The sequence below is a fragment of the Calliopsis andreniformis genome, chromosome 1 (assembly GCF_051401765.1).
Source record: "Calliopsis andreniformis isolate RMS-2024a chromosome 1, iyCalAndr_principal, whole genome shotgun sequence".
In the NCBI taxonomy this organism is placed as follows: Eukaryota; Metazoa; Arthropoda; class Insecta; order Hymenoptera; family Andrenidae; genus Calliopsis; species Calliopsis andreniformis.
The window spans coordinates 3,060,009-3,082,286 of NC_135062.1; the positions used below are offsets into that span (position 1 = coordinate 3,060,009).

At 29.6% G+C, this 22,278-nt stretch overlaps 2 protein-coding genes across 2 annotated transcripts; one reads left to right on the forward strand and one right to left on the reverse strand.

Annotated features, from left to right (window-relative positions):
- Positions 1-1,190: 1,190 nt before the first annotated feature.
- On the forward strand, positions 1,191-14,584 carry LOC143183599 (angiotensin-converting enzyme-like). Its single transcript, XM_076385262.1, has 9 exons — positions 1,191-1,347; positions 6,014-6,359; positions 7,137-7,455; positions 9,445-9,669; positions 10,853-11,216; positions 12,159-12,320; positions 13,670-13,924; positions 14,005-14,180; positions 14,333-14,584. Exons 1-9 carry the CDS (start codon positions 1,337-1,339, stop codon positions 14,425-14,427), a joined length of 1,953 nt encoding a protein of 650 aa, XP_076241377.1. The 5' UTR covers positions 1,191-1,336; the 3' UTR covers positions 14,428-14,584.
- Positions 14,260-21,325, reverse strand: Gnf1 (germ line transcription factor 1). Its single transcript, XM_076385131.1, has 16 exons — positions 21,187-21,325; positions 20,925-21,053; positions 20,637-20,786; positions 20,364-20,466; positions 19,886-20,283; positions 19,615-19,794; positions 19,088-19,516; positions 18,857-19,022; positions 18,579-18,794; positions 18,263-18,489; positions 17,316-17,650; positions 15,532-15,750; positions 15,276-15,449; positions 15,124-15,199; positions 14,852-15,037; positions 14,260-14,723 (listed from the first exon to the last, which is right to left on the reverse strand). The coding sequence occupies exons 1-16, from the start codon at positions 21,193-21,195 to the stop codon at positions 14,589-14,591; spliced, it is 3,132 nt and encodes a 1,043-aa protein (XP_076241246.1). The 5' UTR covers positions 21,196-21,325; the 3' UTR covers positions 14,260-14,588.
- Between the last annotated feature and the right edge of the window lie 953 nt (positions 21,326-22,278).

The window sequence follows — 22,278 nt, forward strand, 5'->3', positions numbered from 1 at the left end:
ACATTTCCTTAGAAAATTATTTCCTTGTAAATCTATAGTATTACCTATAGTGTGTGCCTGTTTTTTGGCAGACTTCGTAATTTCACATTCAATTGTTTATGAATTGTTAAGGGTCAAGGGTAAGGTCAGGACATTGAAATTGTTCGATTAAACCTCATGTCGTTACGAACATCTATGCATGTACGCACATACCTACATTATAATAAGGGTTAAGAATATTTTTCTTATTTGTTGTCTTTATCCAGCATAGAATATTAAGGTGCGGCTCCACTGAGGTAAGAATGAGCAACATTTTGTCACTTCTTGTTGCTGCATGTTCCAAAAAGTTTCTAACCAACTAACTTATGCAAACTTTTTATCCAGACTGAAGCAACACAATTCAAGAAACATTTGAATTTTGTAGGCCACATTTGTTGCCTACAACAAGTTGTCCACATATGTAGGTGTTAATCGTGTTCGTTCCAGCAGCTACAAAATCGGACGACAAAATGTACGGACTGAAAAAACATTTGTTTGTGTCGGGAATGGAAACAAGCAACAAACAGTGACATTGTCATCAGTAACAGAAACATGAAGAAATTACGGCAGCAAGCAATGACTTTTTTAAGAAACACGGAACTGTAACAAAATGTTGTTTGTGGTTACATCAGTGGAGCCGCACCTTTATGACCATTAGGTCGTAAAACTATTTTCCATTGCCTACTTGCGATGTACTCAATAAAAAACAAAAAATTCATCAAGATTCATTAAAACATTCAAAATTAATAAGACATTAAAAAGTTTAAAATTATATATAATATTTAAAGCAATTTGAACTGTGTCACCAAGCTCATTAGTACTAAACAATAATATATTTATAATATTATGTCAGGTTATAAATTATTAGTAATACTATAACTGCTGTCACGCATATTATAACAACATTAGGTTAGGATTCTTAACAATTTCAAGAAATGAAATTCTGAAGCCCGTGAAGAACCGTTGGCCATCAAAAAGAAGAAACCGGAAAGAGTAAAATTCTCATTACGATGTACGACGGATCAATCTGTCAATACAGGCAACAGAATGGGCCTAACACGAGTGATATCAAGTTTGTTTAGAGCTAGGAAAACAGTTTGATAGAGGGGGGGGATCTTGCATAAAAGTTAGCGTATCCTGTCGTTCGAGATCACTCGGCACGTGTTTACCAATCGGCGAACGACGGTCTTGGCATCGCACACAAGATCGGTAACCTGTTCGCCCTGTGAAACTTTCACCTGATTCGGCCATAACCGTCTATTAATTGTTTGAATTTCCTTCTGTTGATTCGTTGGACTTCAACCTAGGTCCAGAGGAGATGTTGCGCCTGTGAGTACATGAGCACGTAGTACTTATTATTAATAGTTATTAGTAGACCTTGAAACGGATACATAACTATCGCAACGATTGTTATAACAGCGATTTAATGAATAATCAGCAAGTGTCTAGTGAAATTTTTACAAATGTATTTGTGAGCGTTAAATAATTATACATATATATTTATAAATTCTTTAATCAACAAAAGCGTTAAAAAAGTGAACGAGTATATTTTATATTTTGATGCTTACTATACTTTTATATCAGTGCAAGTGTACATGAATGCATGAACTTTTCTTTAGTCCTTACTTTGAATAACTTCTACAGTTTTACAGTTCTAGAGCACTCCTAATAGTTAACGGACCTATGTTTGTATTAATTCATAAATTATGTAGTGAGGACAACTATTACAAATACATTAATTGACTTCTACGATAAAATCACGTTGTCATTGTGCTGATAATTCTGATAATTGCTTTTCTAGATTGTGTAGTGAATAATTACTGTAGCGAAGAAGATAATGCAAACAAAGTTTTCTAAACATTCTTTTTAACGTGTTTTTATATTCTATTTTAAAGTAGTTAACTTTGAAATACAGAATTTTTCGACATCCGTGGGAAATATGTTTCAGTAGTCTCATTTATATTCACATTTTTTTTCAAAATAAAATAAATGTCAGTATTACAGAATTGTAGTTAAACCTTCGTTTGTTAATTATAAGTATTTAAAAATGGGTAAAAAGGTCAATGATATCATAATCACTGTCTGGATCGAGTCTTGTAGGACTTTACCGTAATTGTCAGACAATTACCGTCTTATCTCACTGATTTTAATAATCACTGCTTCCTTTAAGCACTCGTAATTAACAAACGAAGACTTAAATTCAATTTTATTATTCTTTATTTTCATCTTATTTCAACGTCTAGAAAATCACTTTAATTTTTCTCTCGAAACAGATTCATTTTATTATTCATAACATTTCATACAGTCATATATTTCGTTTAGTTAACACATATTTCTGTAATTCTCTTAAGTGAATGTACTGAAAGCATAATTACTATAGTCTCTGTTTTCAACAATTGATTGATTTAAACAATTCATTATTCTACCTACTTAAATAACATCGATGCATACGTAAGTATACATAAATTCCTAAATTATGTTGCATGAATAAAAATAAATATATATTTAGGATGATAAATCATAATATAGTCACTTAAATAGGGAAGAACTAGAATTTTTTTCGTCTATATTCGCAATGATTAAATTAATAGGACACATTTTGTGCCTTATTAGTGTAATATGACATAAATATAGAATAAAACCAAAATTTGATCCCTGATATTTAGTGACAAATTTTTATATGATAATGACTTTAATGGTATTCAAAATTAAAAGTATTAAATTTATCTCTATAAGTGACACAAATGAAAAAAGAATTAATATTTTAGGGAAAGTAAAAAACTATTCATGATTTTAGAAGAAAATTCTGTACTAAATAAATAATACTAACATAACGAGTAGTTTAATTAATTAATGTTATTTTACTTAAATAATTCATCAGAGGAGTAGTGATGCGTTATTTGCACTAGATGATTTTCTTATCATTCTTTAACTAATTCATAATTTATACTTTGTTGATTTCATTAGCAACTTTTCTTTTTTCATTAGCAAATTTTCTATAAATTATTAGAAATATCAAATACAGAAGTGTATATCGCGAAACAGATAAATACTTTTACTTCAATAAGTGTTAAAACATTGTAATGGCTGATAAACTGTATCAATCTAATGAAGCAGATATTATCAAGAAATGATTAGGTTTCAATGTTGAAGTACTGCCACAATTTATTTGCCTCGCCCAAATAAGTATTAAATTTAAAATAAAACAAAACTTTTAAAAATAATCTGTAATATAACAAACAAGTGTTTCATACTGATTCGGATTAAATAAGTTAGATTATTATTTTTAATTCAATCGTCATATTTTATTGTTTAGAAAGTATAATTTTTTACGTACCAATGTGCAGTGCATGGACAAATCAATCCATTCCCAAACATAGGTTTTGTTGTTTTAATAATAGGTATGTTCAGTGAGGCAAGGAAGCACATCTATTTGTTCCGGTACACTCTAGGTACAGTTGACCTGTATACAAAGATATGTACACTATAGGACAAAAGTTCGGAATCACTTGCAAATACTTATTGAAGTTATACAACATTATAAAATATTTTTAACTTAAATTTAGTATACATTCAAAAATAGACGTTTGCAATGTTCTTTATATCAGCATAAAGAAAACAATCTTACAATTGTTTATTGTTATTTAAATTGTATGTTAAACAAGACAACCTTCGTTTTCCTTAATTTAGAACATGCTTCCAAACTTTCGACTATATCTACCGTGTACTTTCTTGTCAAGTACAAGTGACTTGTAGCATCAAATTTTTTTAGAAATTGATTCCAATCTGTTATAAGTATTTAAAATTCGTTAAATTTTTTCTACGTACATCATCGCTTTCATATAAACCTCATATACAGAAAGGAATCATCCCATCAATGTTTCAACAGATTCTCTTTCGATTCTTACGTTCGTTACACTTTTCTTTACATTTGCATTTATTAAAAGCTATCGAAGAGTCGTAAGCATAGTCTCGTCATAAACTACGTTTGAAATTTCAGGAGATACGTTTTCTACTGCCCATCGTCTAAATTAAAAAATTCCTTAATGTGTGACAAAGACACACTGAAATACTAATTTCGTAAAAGATGAAAATACAGTACAATATGTGAAAATTGAATGCAGTTGCATTGACCATTTACGTTTTGTAGGAGTATCATTTCGTTAAAGCAAAGCGAGTACACTCGACCTCCTAACAGTGCGATTTTAAATGCACTCGCATATCAGACATGAAGGACAGTGTGGCATTGTCATGGACAATCAATTCAAAATTAAACGTATCATGTCTACTTCCGTTTAGATATACATTGTATAATATTATTTGACAACCGCAAAGATTTGATAAAGGATACTTAATGAAAGCTTTTGAATTAACTTTCCAATGAGTGAAGATATGATTAATCTATTCGTACAAAAAAGATTCGTATATATCTAAGAAATCACAATAGAGCTATGTAGTAAATAGCATACATTTTAATTCATTATAATATTAATTGATAACACTACAAAGTTTCTTACAGAATCATTCTTAAGAATTATTATTACAACCTATATTATTTATTAAAATACTAACATTACCTTATTGTAAAAATTTTCATTCTTTCTCAATTTTAGAGGTTTTTGAATCAATTTTTTGACATTGTATATTTGAATTTATAAAACTCATTTACGTAAGTAAAAATGCACGTATTTTGAAAACTTGGACTTAAGAAGTATTACTTGTGTATAAAACTAAATAAAGGTCCACGTTATAGTACAGGAGATATTATTAAAAAATAAGGAAAGAACGTTTCTTAAGTAGTCATCAAGAATTCTTTTACAGATTAAACTATTTGATATATTTTTAGTTAATCTAAAAATTATATCATCATCCTAGAATTAATTATTTTAACAGAAGTACCCTTTGATGCGCCATATACCTAAATTGCGTACTTCACATGAAGCAAAACGTTTCCATAAATTTAAAATTATCATGTATCTTATAAACAATTAGAAGACATAAACTAACTGTTTAAGTCATTATTTTACTGGTTCTGAATTTGAATTATAAATAAAAAACATCAAAACTTAGGATGTTTATTTACATTCACAAAAATAAACCATTTAAACATGTTTTTACCTTCGAAAGAATTCATTTTATAAAGACCGCTTCTTTTTAGTTTAATCGAAATCTAACTTGTATAATTCCTTTTTCTATACTGGACAACCATTTTCACAACACAATAAACGAATTCTTAATTTGCAAATTATGCGTTGATATCAAATTTTGATAAGTTCAAAAATTATAATTAAATCCTCTAATCTTTTCTCTATAGCTTTTCTCTATTCATAATAAAAATATTTATTAACGTAAATTCATTAAAATTGTTGCAAGTTAACTACGATATCTTTCGTTTTAAGTAACCGACTCATGCAATCGTCTTCTGCAGTCGACTAATACTGTCGTTACCACATCACTCATTCACTTTATTCTTCAAACATAGTCTACAAATGAAACCAACAAGTCTTATAACCGTTTCAATAGTGTCATTTATATCTCTGTAACAGTTTCTTTTGTTACTTTGTAATTTAACTTTGTAGCATTATACTTTATGCTTAAAATTCAACATTATTTATTTTGTTCAGGATAGTTAAATTAGAACAAAAATAATTTACTTAGATTTGATGCAAAAAAGATTTGCTTGTTTATTTTCAAAATAAACTATTGTTTTCTAAATTGCTTTTCCACTAAAATTAATCAAATATGTAAATAATTAAACACCCCAATAGATTCATCATTAAATATAATCTTTGTCTTGAATCTCAGATGAATTTCACGTACGTAAATTATTCATGTTTCAATGCTGGAGTAGGTATACTTTACTTTCAACAATTTTTCATGTCAAAAAATAAAAGATAATGTTTTCTTAATAATTCAAAAGATTCTTGATAATAATAATTATTCTCACAAACTGATTCAATACCACAGAGGTATTTCAAAAAGATAAAATTTATAGATTATTGGTGGCAGCTTTGGTGACGCTGGCTTGGGGAAAACCAACAGCTCAGGAAGCTATTGCATCTGAAGACCTATTGAAACGAGCCAAAGATTTCTTAAAACGAGTCGATAGCAACTACTCAACATGGAAAAATAAAGAATCACTCGCAGAATGGGAGTACGCTTCAAACCTAACTCCAGAGAACCTGGAGAAAAAATTGAACGTGTCCTCAGAAGCAGCACGAGTTTACAAATCAATCTGGCAAGAAGTGAATCAATTGCCATGGAACGAAATTAAAGATGATAGCCTTAGAAGACAATTTTCAAAACTCAGCATATTGGGTACAGCAGCGCTTCCCGAAGATGTAATAAATTCATACCACTTTTTTAAGGCGTATCCTACTATAACGCCCCGAAAAAGACGATTCTTAAGATCTTTTTTGCAAAAACTAGACAATATATCATCTTGAAACTTAACAATTTTAAAATTGTTTCAAACAAAATAAACTGATGTATAAAAAGTTCTAGCTCGTTCGTCACAAAACATCTCTTCTCCGTGGCTGCCACGATAACTACATAATGGTTTGACCAGTTTTTCTTCAGGCTTTGCAGATATGTTCACTAGATACGTTGTTCTCGACACGTTCGATTCGAAATTATTTCGAATTTAGGGAGTCAAGAAACTAGCAATTATTTTTATTTTTAGCGATTATTTAATAAGCACATTTTTCTTTCAACATAGTGATATTTCTTTGCTTTTCAAGATTTTCAAACAAGTCTGGTTCTTGCGATAGCCACGATAATACAGATTAAAAATGTTTTTGGACCACTGCAACAGCTGGAAACGGTGAACTTATGGAGAAGAACTTCTTTGTGGAACCATAGAAGGACGAACTAGAACTTTGCATATATCTGTCATTTTTGTTTAAAAAATTTTGAAATAATCTCATAATATTCATAAATAATCTCATTAAGTTTCAAGACGATATGCTGTATAGTTTTTGAAAAAACTTCCTAAAGATCACCTAATTTTCGGGTCGTCACAATAAGATAGCTACTTAATGTTCAACACTTTAATTCAAATAACACTTTGCTATTAGTAAAATGATAAGATTAAAATTAATGAATTAAATTTCTTACAGCTCTTCAAAGAGTATGAGAAAATTATAAGCGACATGGAGAATATTTACAGTACCGCAAAGATTTGTGATTTCAAGGATCGGAAAAAATGTGATCTGGCTCTGGAACCTGAACTTGTTGAGCGTTTGATGAAGAGCCGCGATCCTGAAGAATTAAAATACATTTGGATTCAGTGGAGAGCAGCAACGGGTGAAAAAATGAAATCATTGTATACCAGATACGTAGAATTAAGCAACATGGCTGCTACATTGAATAACTATACTGATAACGCGGCCTACTGGATGAAGGACTACGAGGCAGATGACTTTCCTGAACAAATTGGTAAACGAAATATCCACGAAAACATTTTAACAAGATAGTTTCATTTTATAATATTACAAATAACTTTAGAGGATATACCTATCATTGATTGGTAACAATAACGCTTTAACTATAAATTGGTAAAAAAATGAAAACTATAAGAAATAATAATTTCAATTTAAAACATCCATAATCTTAACAATTTTTATTGTAACAACATTGCCAATTTAGATGTTTTACATCCAAATCTAGATAATTTTACTTACGTCTAAATGTTAGAACATGTGTTCAGATGTCAAAACTGTTAAAAGTGTTAATAGAATCTTGGATGTTTTTACATGATTTTACAAAATTTGTGACAAAACATATATTTCCAAATTTCCAACCAACGGGATGAAAGGCACTGTTTTTGGTAGAACTTTTTAAAGCCTACTAAAAGAAAAAGACAAAATTTCTAAAATTGTCTAACAAACCAATACTTACACTCTCCGTACAATAAATCCATAAAACATAGATTTTCCTTCTTTAGAATCAGCTGTATAGTTTTTCTTATTTTACAAAAACTTAAGATCAGGATGCTCTTAACAACTTCCATATGGTATTACGTATGAGGATCGAAAACTTTGAAATAACACTAATAACAATAAAATAATGTTGAGTAAAGACCGAGGGTCGACCCTATGAGAATTCTGCATACAGTAGTCAGATAATTATCGTTAGAATAACAGTGACAAGAAGGACAATGCGAACGTGATACAGTATTCCCCGCGTATAGGTTCGCTGCTCAGGGGACGGTCGCGAGCGTTTATTCCACCTGATTTGGCTTCGAGTGGGATTGTTTAGAGTTTAGACGATAACGTCGACCCTCAACGGCGGCACTCGATGATTGAAGAAAAGGATAGCTTTGAAAAATGATGAGAGTGAATGAGATAGAATAAATGGTAGTCGAAAGAAAAGACAATGCATAAGAACGAGTGAAAGCGAGTAAGAAAGAATGAACCAATCCTAATGTACGCGATCTGAGGCTCGAGCAACGAACTTATGCCATGAGAAAGAATGAGAGAGATTGGAACTGTATGCATTTAGCATCGGTTCATTTATAGCTCTTACTCCTTCTTTCTCATGGTATAAGCTCGTTAGTTGGCCCCTGGGCCGCATTCATTTAATATCAGTTTATTTTTTGTTTCTCATTCACCCTCAATATTTTTCATGGTGTAAGCTCATTGTTTGGGATTGGGACCGCTTACGTTTAGCATCTGTTAATTCTGAATTTTTTAATATGTACGTACATATTTGAAAATCTTGTATGAACGGCGGCCATAGCATTTCATTGTGATTATTCTATTATTATTCTAATCATGTCGTGTTTGATCTTATTTTCATCGAAAAAATCACAATAATACAAAAAAAATATTTTCATAAGGATAAAACCAACAATTAGAAAATTTAGCTTTTCATTTTTAGTCGTGGATTTTAAATGCCTCCTCAATTTATTAAGTACCAGTATTCAGCTTTCCACAAAGCAGTCCCGCCTGAACAGAGTCGTGTCACATTTCACGCCTCATTTATTCCGAGAGGTCCCCCATTCTCCCAGTGGTGGGAATAGCGACGAGCGTTTAACCCGGGAATACTGTAATTACAGTTCCTCTTCATTTAAATTTTATATACAAAGAGCGTTTATATACAATATTTTTTAATTTGTGATGAAATTAAAAGCTTCATCTTTTGTTTTACTTAGTGTAGGATTTATACTTTAATAAAGTGTGTCAGAGAATTAGTAATATATAATAAACTATGCCAGAGAATTAATAATATATAATATACTTTTCAAATTATTTTTTAAATGTATATTTGGATAAGCTACATTTTTTAAAATGTTTTTTCTGTCTTTTCTGAACGAAAACTCGAACATTTAATTTGTAACACTGTATTGCAGATTAAATGTTCATTTCTAATACAAATACTATTAAGCAAATTAAATAGTAAATAATGAAATGATAATATTTATAGAAACACTTTGGCAACAATTAAAACCTCTTTATCTTCAACTGCACGCCTACGTTCGAAGAGAACTCCGAAAGAAGTACGGTGAAGACATCGTCTCGAAAGACGGTCCTATTCCAGCCCATTTGTTGGGTAATATGTGGGCACAATCTTGGAGTAACATTGCTGATTTTACGATTCCGTACCCAGGAAAGCAATTGCCAGATGTTACAAATGCTATGATCAAACAAGGTTTAAATTTTATATGATATTTAATTACAGTTGATCAGAAAAGTATTTGGCCACCCTAATACAATATAGACCTTCATTTATTTATTATTCATTCATGTGACAATATATGTGTATTTAAAAATAACGTTTTATTCAAATTGTATAGTCTTATTCGAGTATTTCTTAAAGATTTGTTAAAAATACATTTCAAATTATTTTCTTATTTACGGGTGTTCGGTGTACAGGTATCAGAAATTTTAAGAAGTAATTCTACATGCTAAAACAAGATAATGTTAGATGAAATTTCGTTACAACTTTCATTCCTGAGTCACCAATTGTTGAGAAAATACCCAAAATGCATGTGAAGTCTGCCTGACTCAGGACTCATTCTACTGATTCTGCAGTGTCTGATTAATGTAATAGAGTAAGTCACAAGTAAGACACACTTCATGTGAATTTCCGACATTTTTGCAACAATTAATAACTCTGAATTGAAGCCCCAAAATCATTTCTTAAAATTTGTGATACCTATTGTCGAATACCCTCTATGATTTTATACAGGGTGTTTCCAAACATATCGGACATTTTTGCAGGGCAAATTCTAGACACGAAAGCAATGAGAAAAGTTCATGTATATATGTTCGGATATATGTTCATATGAACTCTTTTGTTGTCTACGTATGTAGAACGTATCCTTCAAAAATGTCCCACTTGTTTGGAAACACCCTGTATAATATTTACTAAACAGTTAATGGGCGGATAGTTTTATGATCACCTGTATTTAACTAGTATTATAGAAAGTAGTGTAGTGCATGATCATTTAAAATATTATTTTGGATATTTATCTTCTTGATAAATGAATTATGTAGGTAAACTTATTTAATTAAAAAATTTTCAATGATACGAAAAAATTTTTTCAATCGATTTTTCAAAATATGTTTTGAAGATATATTTTCTTTGAATGATTAATTTTTATATAAATACCACTGATAAATGATTTTTAATACCACTGATAATTTTTTTAAGAAGTACTTTTGAATAAAAATAAACAGTTTGTAGTAGTATCATCTTCACCTTAAAACTGAAATTACAACCTGAATATCAAAATTGATGACCAGCCTAATGATTGCTATTATCTCTACATTGTAAATATTTAATTAAGCTAATTATATATTAATATATCAAGTTCTTAATTATTTATCAGGATACAATGCAACAACTATTTTCCGTGTTGCTGAAGATTTCTTTACCTCTATAAATCTTACCGCGATGCCAGACCTGTTTTGGGAACGATCAATTTTGGAGAAACAAAAGGATCGTGAAATGATTTGCCATGCGAGCGCCTGGGATTTCTACGATGGCAAGGATTTCAGAATTAAACAGTGCACGAGAATTAATATGGAAGATCTATTAACTGCACATCACGAAATGGGTCATGTTGAATATTACCTACAGTACAAAAATCAGCCAATTCTTTTCAAAGAGGGTGCAAATCCTGGATTCCACGAAGCAGTCGGAGATGTTATAGCACTTAGTGCCTCGACTCCAAGTCATCTGAAAAGCATTAAGTATTTGAAAATTCATTAAGTATTTGTTTTTCATTCATTTTGAAACTTTAAATAGTGAAATATTATTTATTTGCAAAGCTAATATTTATAGTTTAGAAACAAAATAGTATAATTCAAATTTTCTTAATGAGTGATTCATCTTAATACGTTTTATATCGAGTTGTTTCTGCAAGACTTTCCAATTTTCCATTCAGATTGTTTAAGTAAGTAATTGAAACATTCTTATGGAAAGTAGCATAACAGTTTTGACAAAGGAAGAGTTTAACGTATACTATCGATGTTACACTGGATACAGAACGTGTTAAGATTAAAAATAAATTAAATTTAATGGGCACAATCAATCCAAAACACAACATAAACATTTAAATAACAAAAATACCTTCATTAGTCGAAAGTTCCATATTACTATGTAATGTTCCCTTTAATTCTTTTGTGAGTAATGGAACGTATGGATTGTTCATTTGCCAAAGAGAGTGACTCATTTGCCAACTCTATACAACAAAAATTATATTTATTTTAAATATAAAAATTTAAACATCAATTGAATACTGTTATCACAGTTAGAATGATGTTGGAGGCTTAGATGACAAAAAAAAAAATATATATATATATTGTTGAAAAAATCATTTGGTCCATAAAAAAGTTAAAACCTTTTTATTTCCATAGATAATTTTTTTCTACAAGTGGTACAAGCAAAAAGGTAATAACTCTAAATTATAAAATAAATCGAAGATATAAAATAAAATTGTTTGATACGTGCGAAAGTACATACAATTTTGTACCACCAATTCTGAATCATTCTGTATAATTAAAAAATTATTCAAGATATAAATAGGTCCCACTATGTAATAATATACTTGTTTTATTGACATCATTTGAATTTTTCAATGCTTAAGTACTGATTTACATTGTTTGTTGTGTATAACATCAAATTTGCTTTAGATTGTTGACTGATGACTTTAATGACAAGGAGGCCAATATCAATCATCTTTTTTTGAAAGGACTTGATAAAATTGTGTTCCTTCCATTTGCATACATGATGGATAAGTGGCGTTGGAACGTCTTTCAAGGAAAAGTAACGTCAGATAACTATAATTGTAATTGGTATGTGAAACTTAATCGTATTATTTTTTATTTAACTTCTTAAAATAATATCTATTTTTGAAATTTGATTAGTACCCTAAACCTAGCAATTGTTAAAGTATTGTACTTAGCATTTGTTAACCGATCACGAGTATCCTCTTCTTTTATACGAGTGGTTTCAAACTTAATATGTATTACCTGTAATCTAAGCACCTGTTAACAGATATATGTGCTTTGATCAAACTACTTACAAGCATATAGATTCTTCGAATGACAAAATGTTAATTAATACTAGTGCGTTAATACCATCACTTTACTGAAATTTTTACTACTTTAATACTTTCGAAAAAGAGGAAAACATCTCCATATTATTTAAAATTCGAAGGATATTTACGAAAAACGAATACACATTTTAATATCGGAAATATCTTCATTGATAGAAAAAGTTACATATGCTACATAATATCTCCTTTAAAAGTTTATTGGTATAAATAATTTTTGTCTTTTAATATATAATTTAAAAGTTATTTATGGTGTACATATTAGATGTTTCATCGCTTTTATAGTTTGATACTGAAATAGTGATTTGCTTGGAAAGGAGGCGATTCATTACGTATAAATGAGTTGAAAATACAATTTTTTCATATGAGACTCCATTTCTGGAAAAATTAAATTTGAAAATTCATTAAGTGCACATGCACTTAGGTACAGTTTAATTTGTTCATTGAATCTGACTAATACCATTACTTTTATTTATGTTTATAAACAACGTCAATTCGTATTTAGTGTAATTTTATAGAACAATAAGCAGTATATTTTATTAAACTCATTAATTCATGATGATTTGATGTATGTACGTCAAAAATAAAGATCTAAGGGAGAGATTTGGTGATTTCAAGGGCCAAGTAACTTTTCTACCTCTGGCGATCCAATATTGTATCGCAAATTTGGTAAATTTTTCATATGCCAGAGAGAGCGTAATGGTGCACTGTAACGTTAAAAAATTAATTTCTGTCGAATGGACAAATTTTGGTAGAAATAACAGTAAGTAAATCATTATAACAATCTTGATATTGTTTATAAACAAATAAGATAGCCATGGCTAGTCAGACTGGGCAAATTAAATAGAAAGTAAACAACTGTGAGCGTATTTAATGAAACATATTTAATTTCAAACTTAATATTTTCGAAAATGGAGCTCTGTATGAAAAAATATTACTCTACATTATTGACTTATTTTAAGTGAAGAATCACTTCTTTTCTAGTTGTATCTTTTACACAGTAAAAATACTCAAGAATTCTGAAAAAAATTAAGACAAATAAATGAATTTCATTAAGTCTAACTTCATCTTTTTTACCTAAATCTTTAGGTGGGATCTTGCTGAAAGTTTCCAAGGCATTGAGCCACCAGTGGATAGATCTGAAGATGATTTTGATCCTGGTTCAAAATATCATATAATAGCGGATGTAGAATATATTAGATACTATGTAAGCTTTATCATACAATTTCAATTTCACAAAGCACTTTGCATAGAAGCGAAACAATACAACCCACAGGATCCAAATACAAAGTTATTACATGAATGTGATATTTACAATAGTAAAGCAGCAGGAAATTTATTAAAGTATGTTTTCTTATCTATAAAAGTTATTTGGAATACAGTATATATAATTTATTATTATACAATTTATTATTATAATATAGATCTATGTTGGAACTCGGTTCCTCTAAACCTTGGCAAGATGCGATGGAAAAAATAACAGGTCAAAGAAATATGGACACTTCTGGACTCCTGGAATATTTTAAACCATTAACAGCTTGGTTGTCAGAGGAAAACAAAAAGACAAACGAATACATTGGATGGAAACCTAGAATATCGCGTATGTATTCTTGTAATAAAATATAACTCACACACATATAAATATACGACTTGTTTGCATAATCAAAAATAATTTCGTATAAAAATATAATATTTCAGTTTAATATTCGTATATATCTTACATGCTAATACGTTAATCATTACTAATTTCAGGATGCGTACAAACGAGATCCGAACTCTCAGGTGACGAAACTGAAACTGAAACTGAAATGACTGAAACGACTGAAACAACTGAAGCGACTGAGTAAAAACATTTTCTTTTGAATAATATTATTCCAAGAAAATGTAGTTCGTACTTTGATATAAAAGAAGTATTGAGAAACGAATTCAACAATAAATAAGTACATTTCGAAACCTTTAAATTCATTTCAATGAATAAAGTTAACATTCCAGATTTATAATAAATGTATTATTTTCCTCTTCCACGTCCTCTCCCACGTCCCCTCTTGCTAGACTTATCGGTGTTACTTTTAGGCTTCGTTTTAGTTTTGTCATTACTTTTAGCTTTCGATTCAGTTTGTTTACTTGTAGTTGGTTTTTTTGCCTAAAATGTATATTACAGTTGACAAACAAAATTACCACTAGTAAAGTCACTTCAATAATATACAAATATTTTTAAGTATTCGACACTATACAATAAATAGCAATAATTTTAATTATTTAAGCGACTACCTTAATCATTTTATCGATTTCAACGTTATCATCATCTTCATCAGAATTTGCTTCTTCCCCTTCGTCTTCGTCTAAAATATCCTCATCTTGCATAGTTTGTGCCGATTTCTTTTTTGATGTACCACTCACAATATATGGTACAGCTACAGAATTCTTATTGTACGTTCTTGTAAAGGCTGCTTTTACCTATAATTATAAAATCGTCTATATTTTCCTGTACTGAAATATCCCAAGTTAACTAAAAACATATTAGGATTTAAAATTGTATATACTTTGCTATCAATAAGTTGCATAGGATCACGATCACCAGGCCACAAAGAAATTTCTATTAAAGAATCCAAATCTTCCCTATAAATAACAAAAATATAGATAATATGATTTAAGGTTTGATTTTTTAAATTACAAGTTTTAATAAAAAATTAACCTCAGCAGATGATAATGATTCATTACATTCATTGTTGCATCTATTCCTTCAGTACCATTAATTGCTAAAGGTCTTATGATAGCATCCCTGAGTGGTTTAATATAATCTAAGTTTATTGCTTCTTTGCTTACACCAGTAGCTAAACGTGTATGAAGAGTTATCTGCTGCATTAATCTATGAAGAACATTATTTAAAGTTTTATACATGAAATACAATAATACAAAAATAATACAAAAAACTTTACATATGATATTACCTGTCAAATTTACCAGCTTTTGAGTTACGTCCAAGCCAAGATGGGAAATTAATTTGGCCACTGATGTGACCTGACATTATCGTTCCAGGTATAACAGAAGAATAACAAGCTTGTACTGGCAACAGAGACCAAGCACCATTACTTCTTATTGATTTTTCAACGATGTCCCCTAAAGCTAAACTTTCAGCACTTTTTGCTACTTTATCTAATAATTTATTCCTGAAAATAAAAAGTAGTTTATATGCAGTTTTAAGTTGTTATAGAGTTTTGGAAACGATTAAAAAAGTGCTAGAAACAAAATAGTCATCTTAGGAAGTATTAGTTTTTCAAAATTTGAATAGCCATATTATTTGCCCATATGTTTCCTACATTACTTGTGTACAATTTTTTTTTTTAAATTAACTAACACCTCTAATAAAACAGTGACTAACATTCATTAATATTATATTGTAATATTTAATATAAATACAAATAACAGTGCTAGTTATTTAACAATTAGCATTCTGTTTTAGATGTTACTTTAGAAAAACACAATTTAATGATTTGTTTATAAATAAAATACTTGTATGATTTATTGATACATAAATTTTAATGAAGTTCTTTAATCCATGACTCATTAGTATTTATTTTAGTTGTAAATTCGAAAAAAAAATTGATCCACCTTTGTCTGAAAAACATGCCTTTTTATTAAGGGGGATAACTATTTGAAAGTTTCAAAAAATTCATTTTTTTCTTTATACATTCTACATTGACTTTTATAATTTAAGAATACAATTTCAGAACAAATTTCGTGAAAAATTTTAAAAATTAACAACGTTATAAAGTTTTAAATGAAACGACACAGGAGATAACCCGTAGTTTGTCTTGAAGGTTTACATATTTTTCTCGAAACTACATTTTTCAATACGACCACCCTGATAACTCGAACTATGTTCGATTAATGAACTTCAAATTTTACAAGCAATTCTATCGTAAGATTCCGCATCTGCTAATGAAGGCTTTTTTCGACACGATTTCCAGTTTTTTAATTATAAAGAAAAACAGTTAACATTTCTTCCGAAATAATCAAACTCTTTCTTTAACATACTACTATTCTTTCTTTATTTATTCTTTCTTTAGCGTACGACTATGGTTTAATTTTTACAACTTTGAAAAACTCCTTCAGCAACAAATAAACTATTCACATGTTTAAGGCCTAAAGTTGTGATTAAAGTGGCTACGTTTTCTAACGAATGTATCTGACCTTGTTTCGCACATGCAATAAATAGTTCGGATATATTCATCAGAATTAGAATATTAGTTTAGCAGAAAACGCATCCACTGTAACCGCAGCGTAATACAACTCATTTTTAGTTTTCCATTTTAGGTATGATATGCAGGTGTTTTCAGGATCCTGATCATCTGCTTAAAAACAAAGCACTAGAAAAACTTCTATAACTTTTGAAAATAGATTTTTTTAACCCAAACTTCTTTTTACATAGTTCAAATGCTCTAAACACTTAAAAGTAAAAATGAAAAAAAAAATATACATTAAGCTGTTAAGCTATAAAAGAAAGTGCACGTATTCTATAATAGTTGAAAAAGTTATACCCCCTTAAAGAATAAAATAACAGAATTACAATTCATATTGCAATAGTTAGAGATAAAACTACAACGAATATAAATTGTACTATATGACTTAAATATTCCCCATATGCAATATTCTTATTTAAACAAAGAGAAATATTTTTCGTAATACACGTAGAAAACAGAAGTCATAAATGCTTATTTTGTTAGATACATACCTTGATTCTTTAGGAATAACTAATAAGTAATTTTCTTGAACAAATAATGAAGCTATATTATAATCATGGAAAAATAAATCACTCTTTTCATGAATGCTCATATTTTTATGTTCTTCAGCAGAAAATACTTTTCTTACAACATCCCAAGGTCCTAATTTTAAATCTTTGTTTACATGCTTCTTCTCAGATTTTTCTTGAGAATTGCTCATCCCAGCAAACAATGCTAAATGATTTATTACTTGTCTAATGTCAGAATTAGTTGATTCAATTAAACGATCAAGATCTTCTGTTGATATATTAACGTTTTCCTTGAAACATATGGATTTCATTGCACCCTATACAAAAAATTTTATATTTAATAGAAAAAGGTCCCATTGGAACCATAAACACACTGTTTTCACTGAAACATTTCATCGTCTCCAGATTTAACCCAGCACAGTTTTGATTGTAAATGACGTTGACCGACAACATTAGTCATTTGCGTACTTCTACGGACATTGCCTCAACGAACATACGGCTTTGGTTGGTATTATTTCGAGTATATTCAATGCATATAATTTGAAAAATAGTATAATATTCAGTAGAGTTGTAATCGGTAAAATTTCTACAAAAGGTACGTAATATTTCTACAAAAAGTGTCTTCAACATCTTTAAAAAACAGTGTTACAAAATAAAAACAGATACTTACAGGATAAGGTAAAAATATGTGAACAATAGTTTTTACTCAACTACTTTTAATTGCATTTTTCCCTATTACCATAAACTTATCCTATCATTCCTTATACCAAGGGAAACGTGCAAAAACAATGAGACTGATAATGTCGTTGTCGGTCAATGTCATTGTTTGTTAATATTGGCTAAAGGTGTTGTCAGTCAAATCTGGAATCGATGAAATGTTGTCGGTGAAAGCCTGGGTTAAATTTAAATTTAACATATTATTATTTTACCCTTATTTGTTCTAATCTAGGTTTCTGAAAGCGAAGATCAAATGTGTAATTAGCAAGTGTCCTCATTTTAGGATTATTTCGATCATTGCAAACACAAATAATCGGTACTTCCGTTGATTTTATTAAACTGATCAATTCTTGTAGACCACCGCGATCTTCATTACCAGCCATACCATCAACTTCGTCCATTAACAAAACATGCTTCGATGACGGTTTATTTTTGGTGTCTGTAAAACATAACATCCGTTGAAGTTCGTATAATTTTACTAAAATTTGCATATAAACATCTTACACATAAAGAATAAAATAAATATACCTATAAAGTAATCTTTTAGTGAAGTGTTAGATAACAGTTCTGATACCTCTTCTTGTAAAAGCTTTTTGCTTCTAGTATCTGATGCATTAAACTCTACAAGATCAAAGCCTAGTTCTTTACAAACAACTTGAACTGTCGTAGTTTTTCCAATGCCAGGAGGACCAGATAATAAAGCAGCCTTAAAGAAAGCTCCATCATCATTTTTTGCCCAAGGACCTAACAGGGGTAACATCAGTTAAAAAGTTAAAATTGTAATTATATTTAAAATTAAAACTCACTAGGTTTGGCAGGTTTAACTGGTCCCTTTTGATTTTTATGCCAATTCATTAACCATGTGTACAATTTCTTGGCATTACTTTTATCACCTTGCTGTCCCAAAATCTGTTTCATAGTTTTAGGCCTATACTTTTCAACCAATGCCTGCACTGATAGATTTTCGTTTATCTACAAAAGAATATGAGTGATGTAATAATATATACAAAATTATGATTCTTAATATTAGACCTTACATCTTTTGAAGGAACGGTCTTTATTTGTATCCCCTCTTGATCATTCATTGCGTTCTTATCTTCAAAAAGCGATTCTTTTATATCTGTCTTCACGTCCTTATTAAATAACTCTAGTTTTTCTGTTTTTGTTCTATCTTTATCTTCACTTTTCTTATGAAGTGAATGTTTTATTGACTCTTTTGTTTCTTCTTCAGTACATTCTTTTTTACGTGGTGAATGTACTTTTGAAGGCGATTTTTTTGTTTCCTGATTTATATTTTTTTCGTTCTTTGATGGTGAAGGAGATTTATCTTCTGTAGATTTTTGTTTCATTCTTTCATTTGATTTTGTACGACTTTGTTTTATATCAGTAGTTTGACCAGTTGGTCTTGTACGAATCATCTCTAACAAATCATCTTCACTTATTTCTTTTATATTCAAGCTTTTTGCCTAAAAATATATTCATACGTATTAAGAAAAGAATTACATTACAAGTTTCAATATAATAAATTTGAATAATGTTCCAGTGAATAAATAAAGGATACTACTTTTGACATTTTTGATGGTCCAGGTTCATCTCCTACTATAACATAATCAGTTTTCTTTGAAACTTGATGTAAAATTCGCCCACCATATTTTTTGATAAGTTCTTCAGCTTCTTCTCTTTCCAAAGAATCCAAAACACCAGTAATTAAAAAACTTAATCCTGCAAGACAATTATTGGCACCCTAAAATATTAATGTCATTAATTAGACTGACATCTATGAATAAAACAACCAAAATTGTCTTTTACAAAATAATATAGAAATTATCATGTACCACTGGAATATTTTTTGAACCTGGATGTCTGGCTCCACCTCTATGGAGATACTGTTGATACATTGCAGCATGTTGCTTTCTTTTTTCAGCTCTTTCCTCATATACATCTGATATTTTTGTCTTTTTAGGAGAAGCTTCCTTCCTTAGGTGCTCATGTTCTATTTCTATGTTGGAAACAGTTGTTTTGCTTTTTGGTGATTTCTTTGCATTTTTAGATGTTTTACTAGGCTCAACATTTTGATGGTCTATCTCTTTACTCAAAGGACTACTAGAATGTTTTCTCTTCTTTACTTCATGTTTTTCGCCATTTGTTTCTACATTCTTCAATTTCTCAGGCATTTCTTGTTCTTTAATCTGATCTTTGCTTTTAGTAGGTGTTTTCATCTTTTCGTCATTCACTGCATTGGTTTTATTCAAATTATGTGAATATAGTAATCAGTATTACTTTCATAGTTTATCATACTTTACAAAAACATACCTTTATCGGGTTCAGTCTCTAATAAGTAGTTTTGCTCAATCTCAGATGTGTCTAATTGGCTCAAAGTATCTTCAAAATTGGCATCATCATGAGCTTTAGCTTCCTACATTATTAAAAAAGTTATTTTATAACCCTTTATTATAGGAAAGAGAAAATAAAATTTTTTCCTTTCTGCTAAAATTTTTAGCAGAATGTTAAGTTTACCCTAATTATTCCAAACACCTTAATTGTTATTACAAGTTACATGATACTACTCTTACAAAAATTAATTACCTTCTTTCGTAATTTTCTCGATACTTTAGGCGCCTCTTGTCTCTTTATAGATTTCTTACCAAAAATATCAGCAGGAGAAATGATTTTCTTCTGCTTTCCATCCGAATCAGAATTACTCGAAACAGAACTTTTTGCTGCTGTTTTTGTTCTCTAAAATATAATCAAAATGTATTCCGTTATTATTATTAAATTTACTGTTAGTATAGGTTGCAATTTCTACATTTTTATAAATAAAATAAACCTCGAAACTCCAAAACATTAAATACTAAGAAAAAAATACATTGAAACCTTAGTTGGTTTGAGTGGAGTTTGTGTTTCCGCATCTTCTTCGTCAGAAGAACTTATTCGCCTTTTCGTAGTTTTTACAGGAGTAAAATTGGAATTCGTTTTAGCAGTTTGGAAGTAAGATCGTATATCCTATAAAAACAATGAGACTTAATATGAAATACAGACAAAATCTTCATTCAGTATCGAAAAACGATATTTAAATGCGTACCGGTATATAGAAACTTAACCTCGATTGTGATGTTTAATGAAATTACTAACTTACCCTCGGCATGATTAAAAGTCAATGAAGTTTAATAGTCGTACTATCATATGTGAAACACTTAATGATCTTTTATGAAGACGTCAAGATGAACATATAGTTACAAATATTTCAGTTTGGCGAGTTGTACATCGTACGCATGTTTGTAAGACATCGTATGTACAGTCGGTGTAAAAAGTATTCATACAGCGATCAGTTTGTAATAAAACGTTCGTAATAAATTTTAACTCAAAAAAAAGATGACTATTTACTCTTGAATGTTTATAGAATAAATATTGTGTAAATAAAATTTTATTACTTTCAATGTTTACAAGAATATCAATAAAAACGAATAAATGTACAAATATAGACGCGTAGAAAGTATTCGTACATCTTTTATTTCTCCTACTTAAATGTAAATTATGAAGCGTAAACACAACACGCCCTTTCGATTACACAGAATAATAAAAAATTCTGTCAGTTTGAACCGAGTATTGGTCGAAGTAACATACAATTTTTGGCATGGGTCGCAAAAGTGTAGAGACAATGGAAGCGGAACGAAACATTATTATTGAATTGCATAATCAATGCAAAAAACTTACTGAAATTGCGTGTTTTGTAAATAAACCGAGGTCTACAGTACAAAGTGTTATTGACAGTTTCCATACGGAAAATTATACGAAATAATAGACGATCTGGACGTCCGCGTAAGATAAATGAGCACGAGAAGGAATACTTGTTCGTATAATTAAACAAAATCTAAAAATGAGTGCGGTACAAATTAATTACTTAGGAAATAGTGAATATCATGGTCGTGTTTCCCGTAAAAAATATTTCTTGAGTGAAGTGAATCGGATAAAGCGATTGGAATTCGCCAAGCAACATATTAACAGTCCAATGGAATATTGGAACGAAATTATTTTCACAAACGAAAGTAAGTTTGAAGTATTTAGTATTAAAAAACATTTTACAGTTTGGAGAAAAATGGATCACACTATTTATATTAACATTTTAAAAAAACATCTGCACCCTAGCGCAAGTAAAATGGAATTGGAAGACAATTTTATATTAATGCAAGGTAACGACCCCAAACATTCGACGTATAATACATACAAG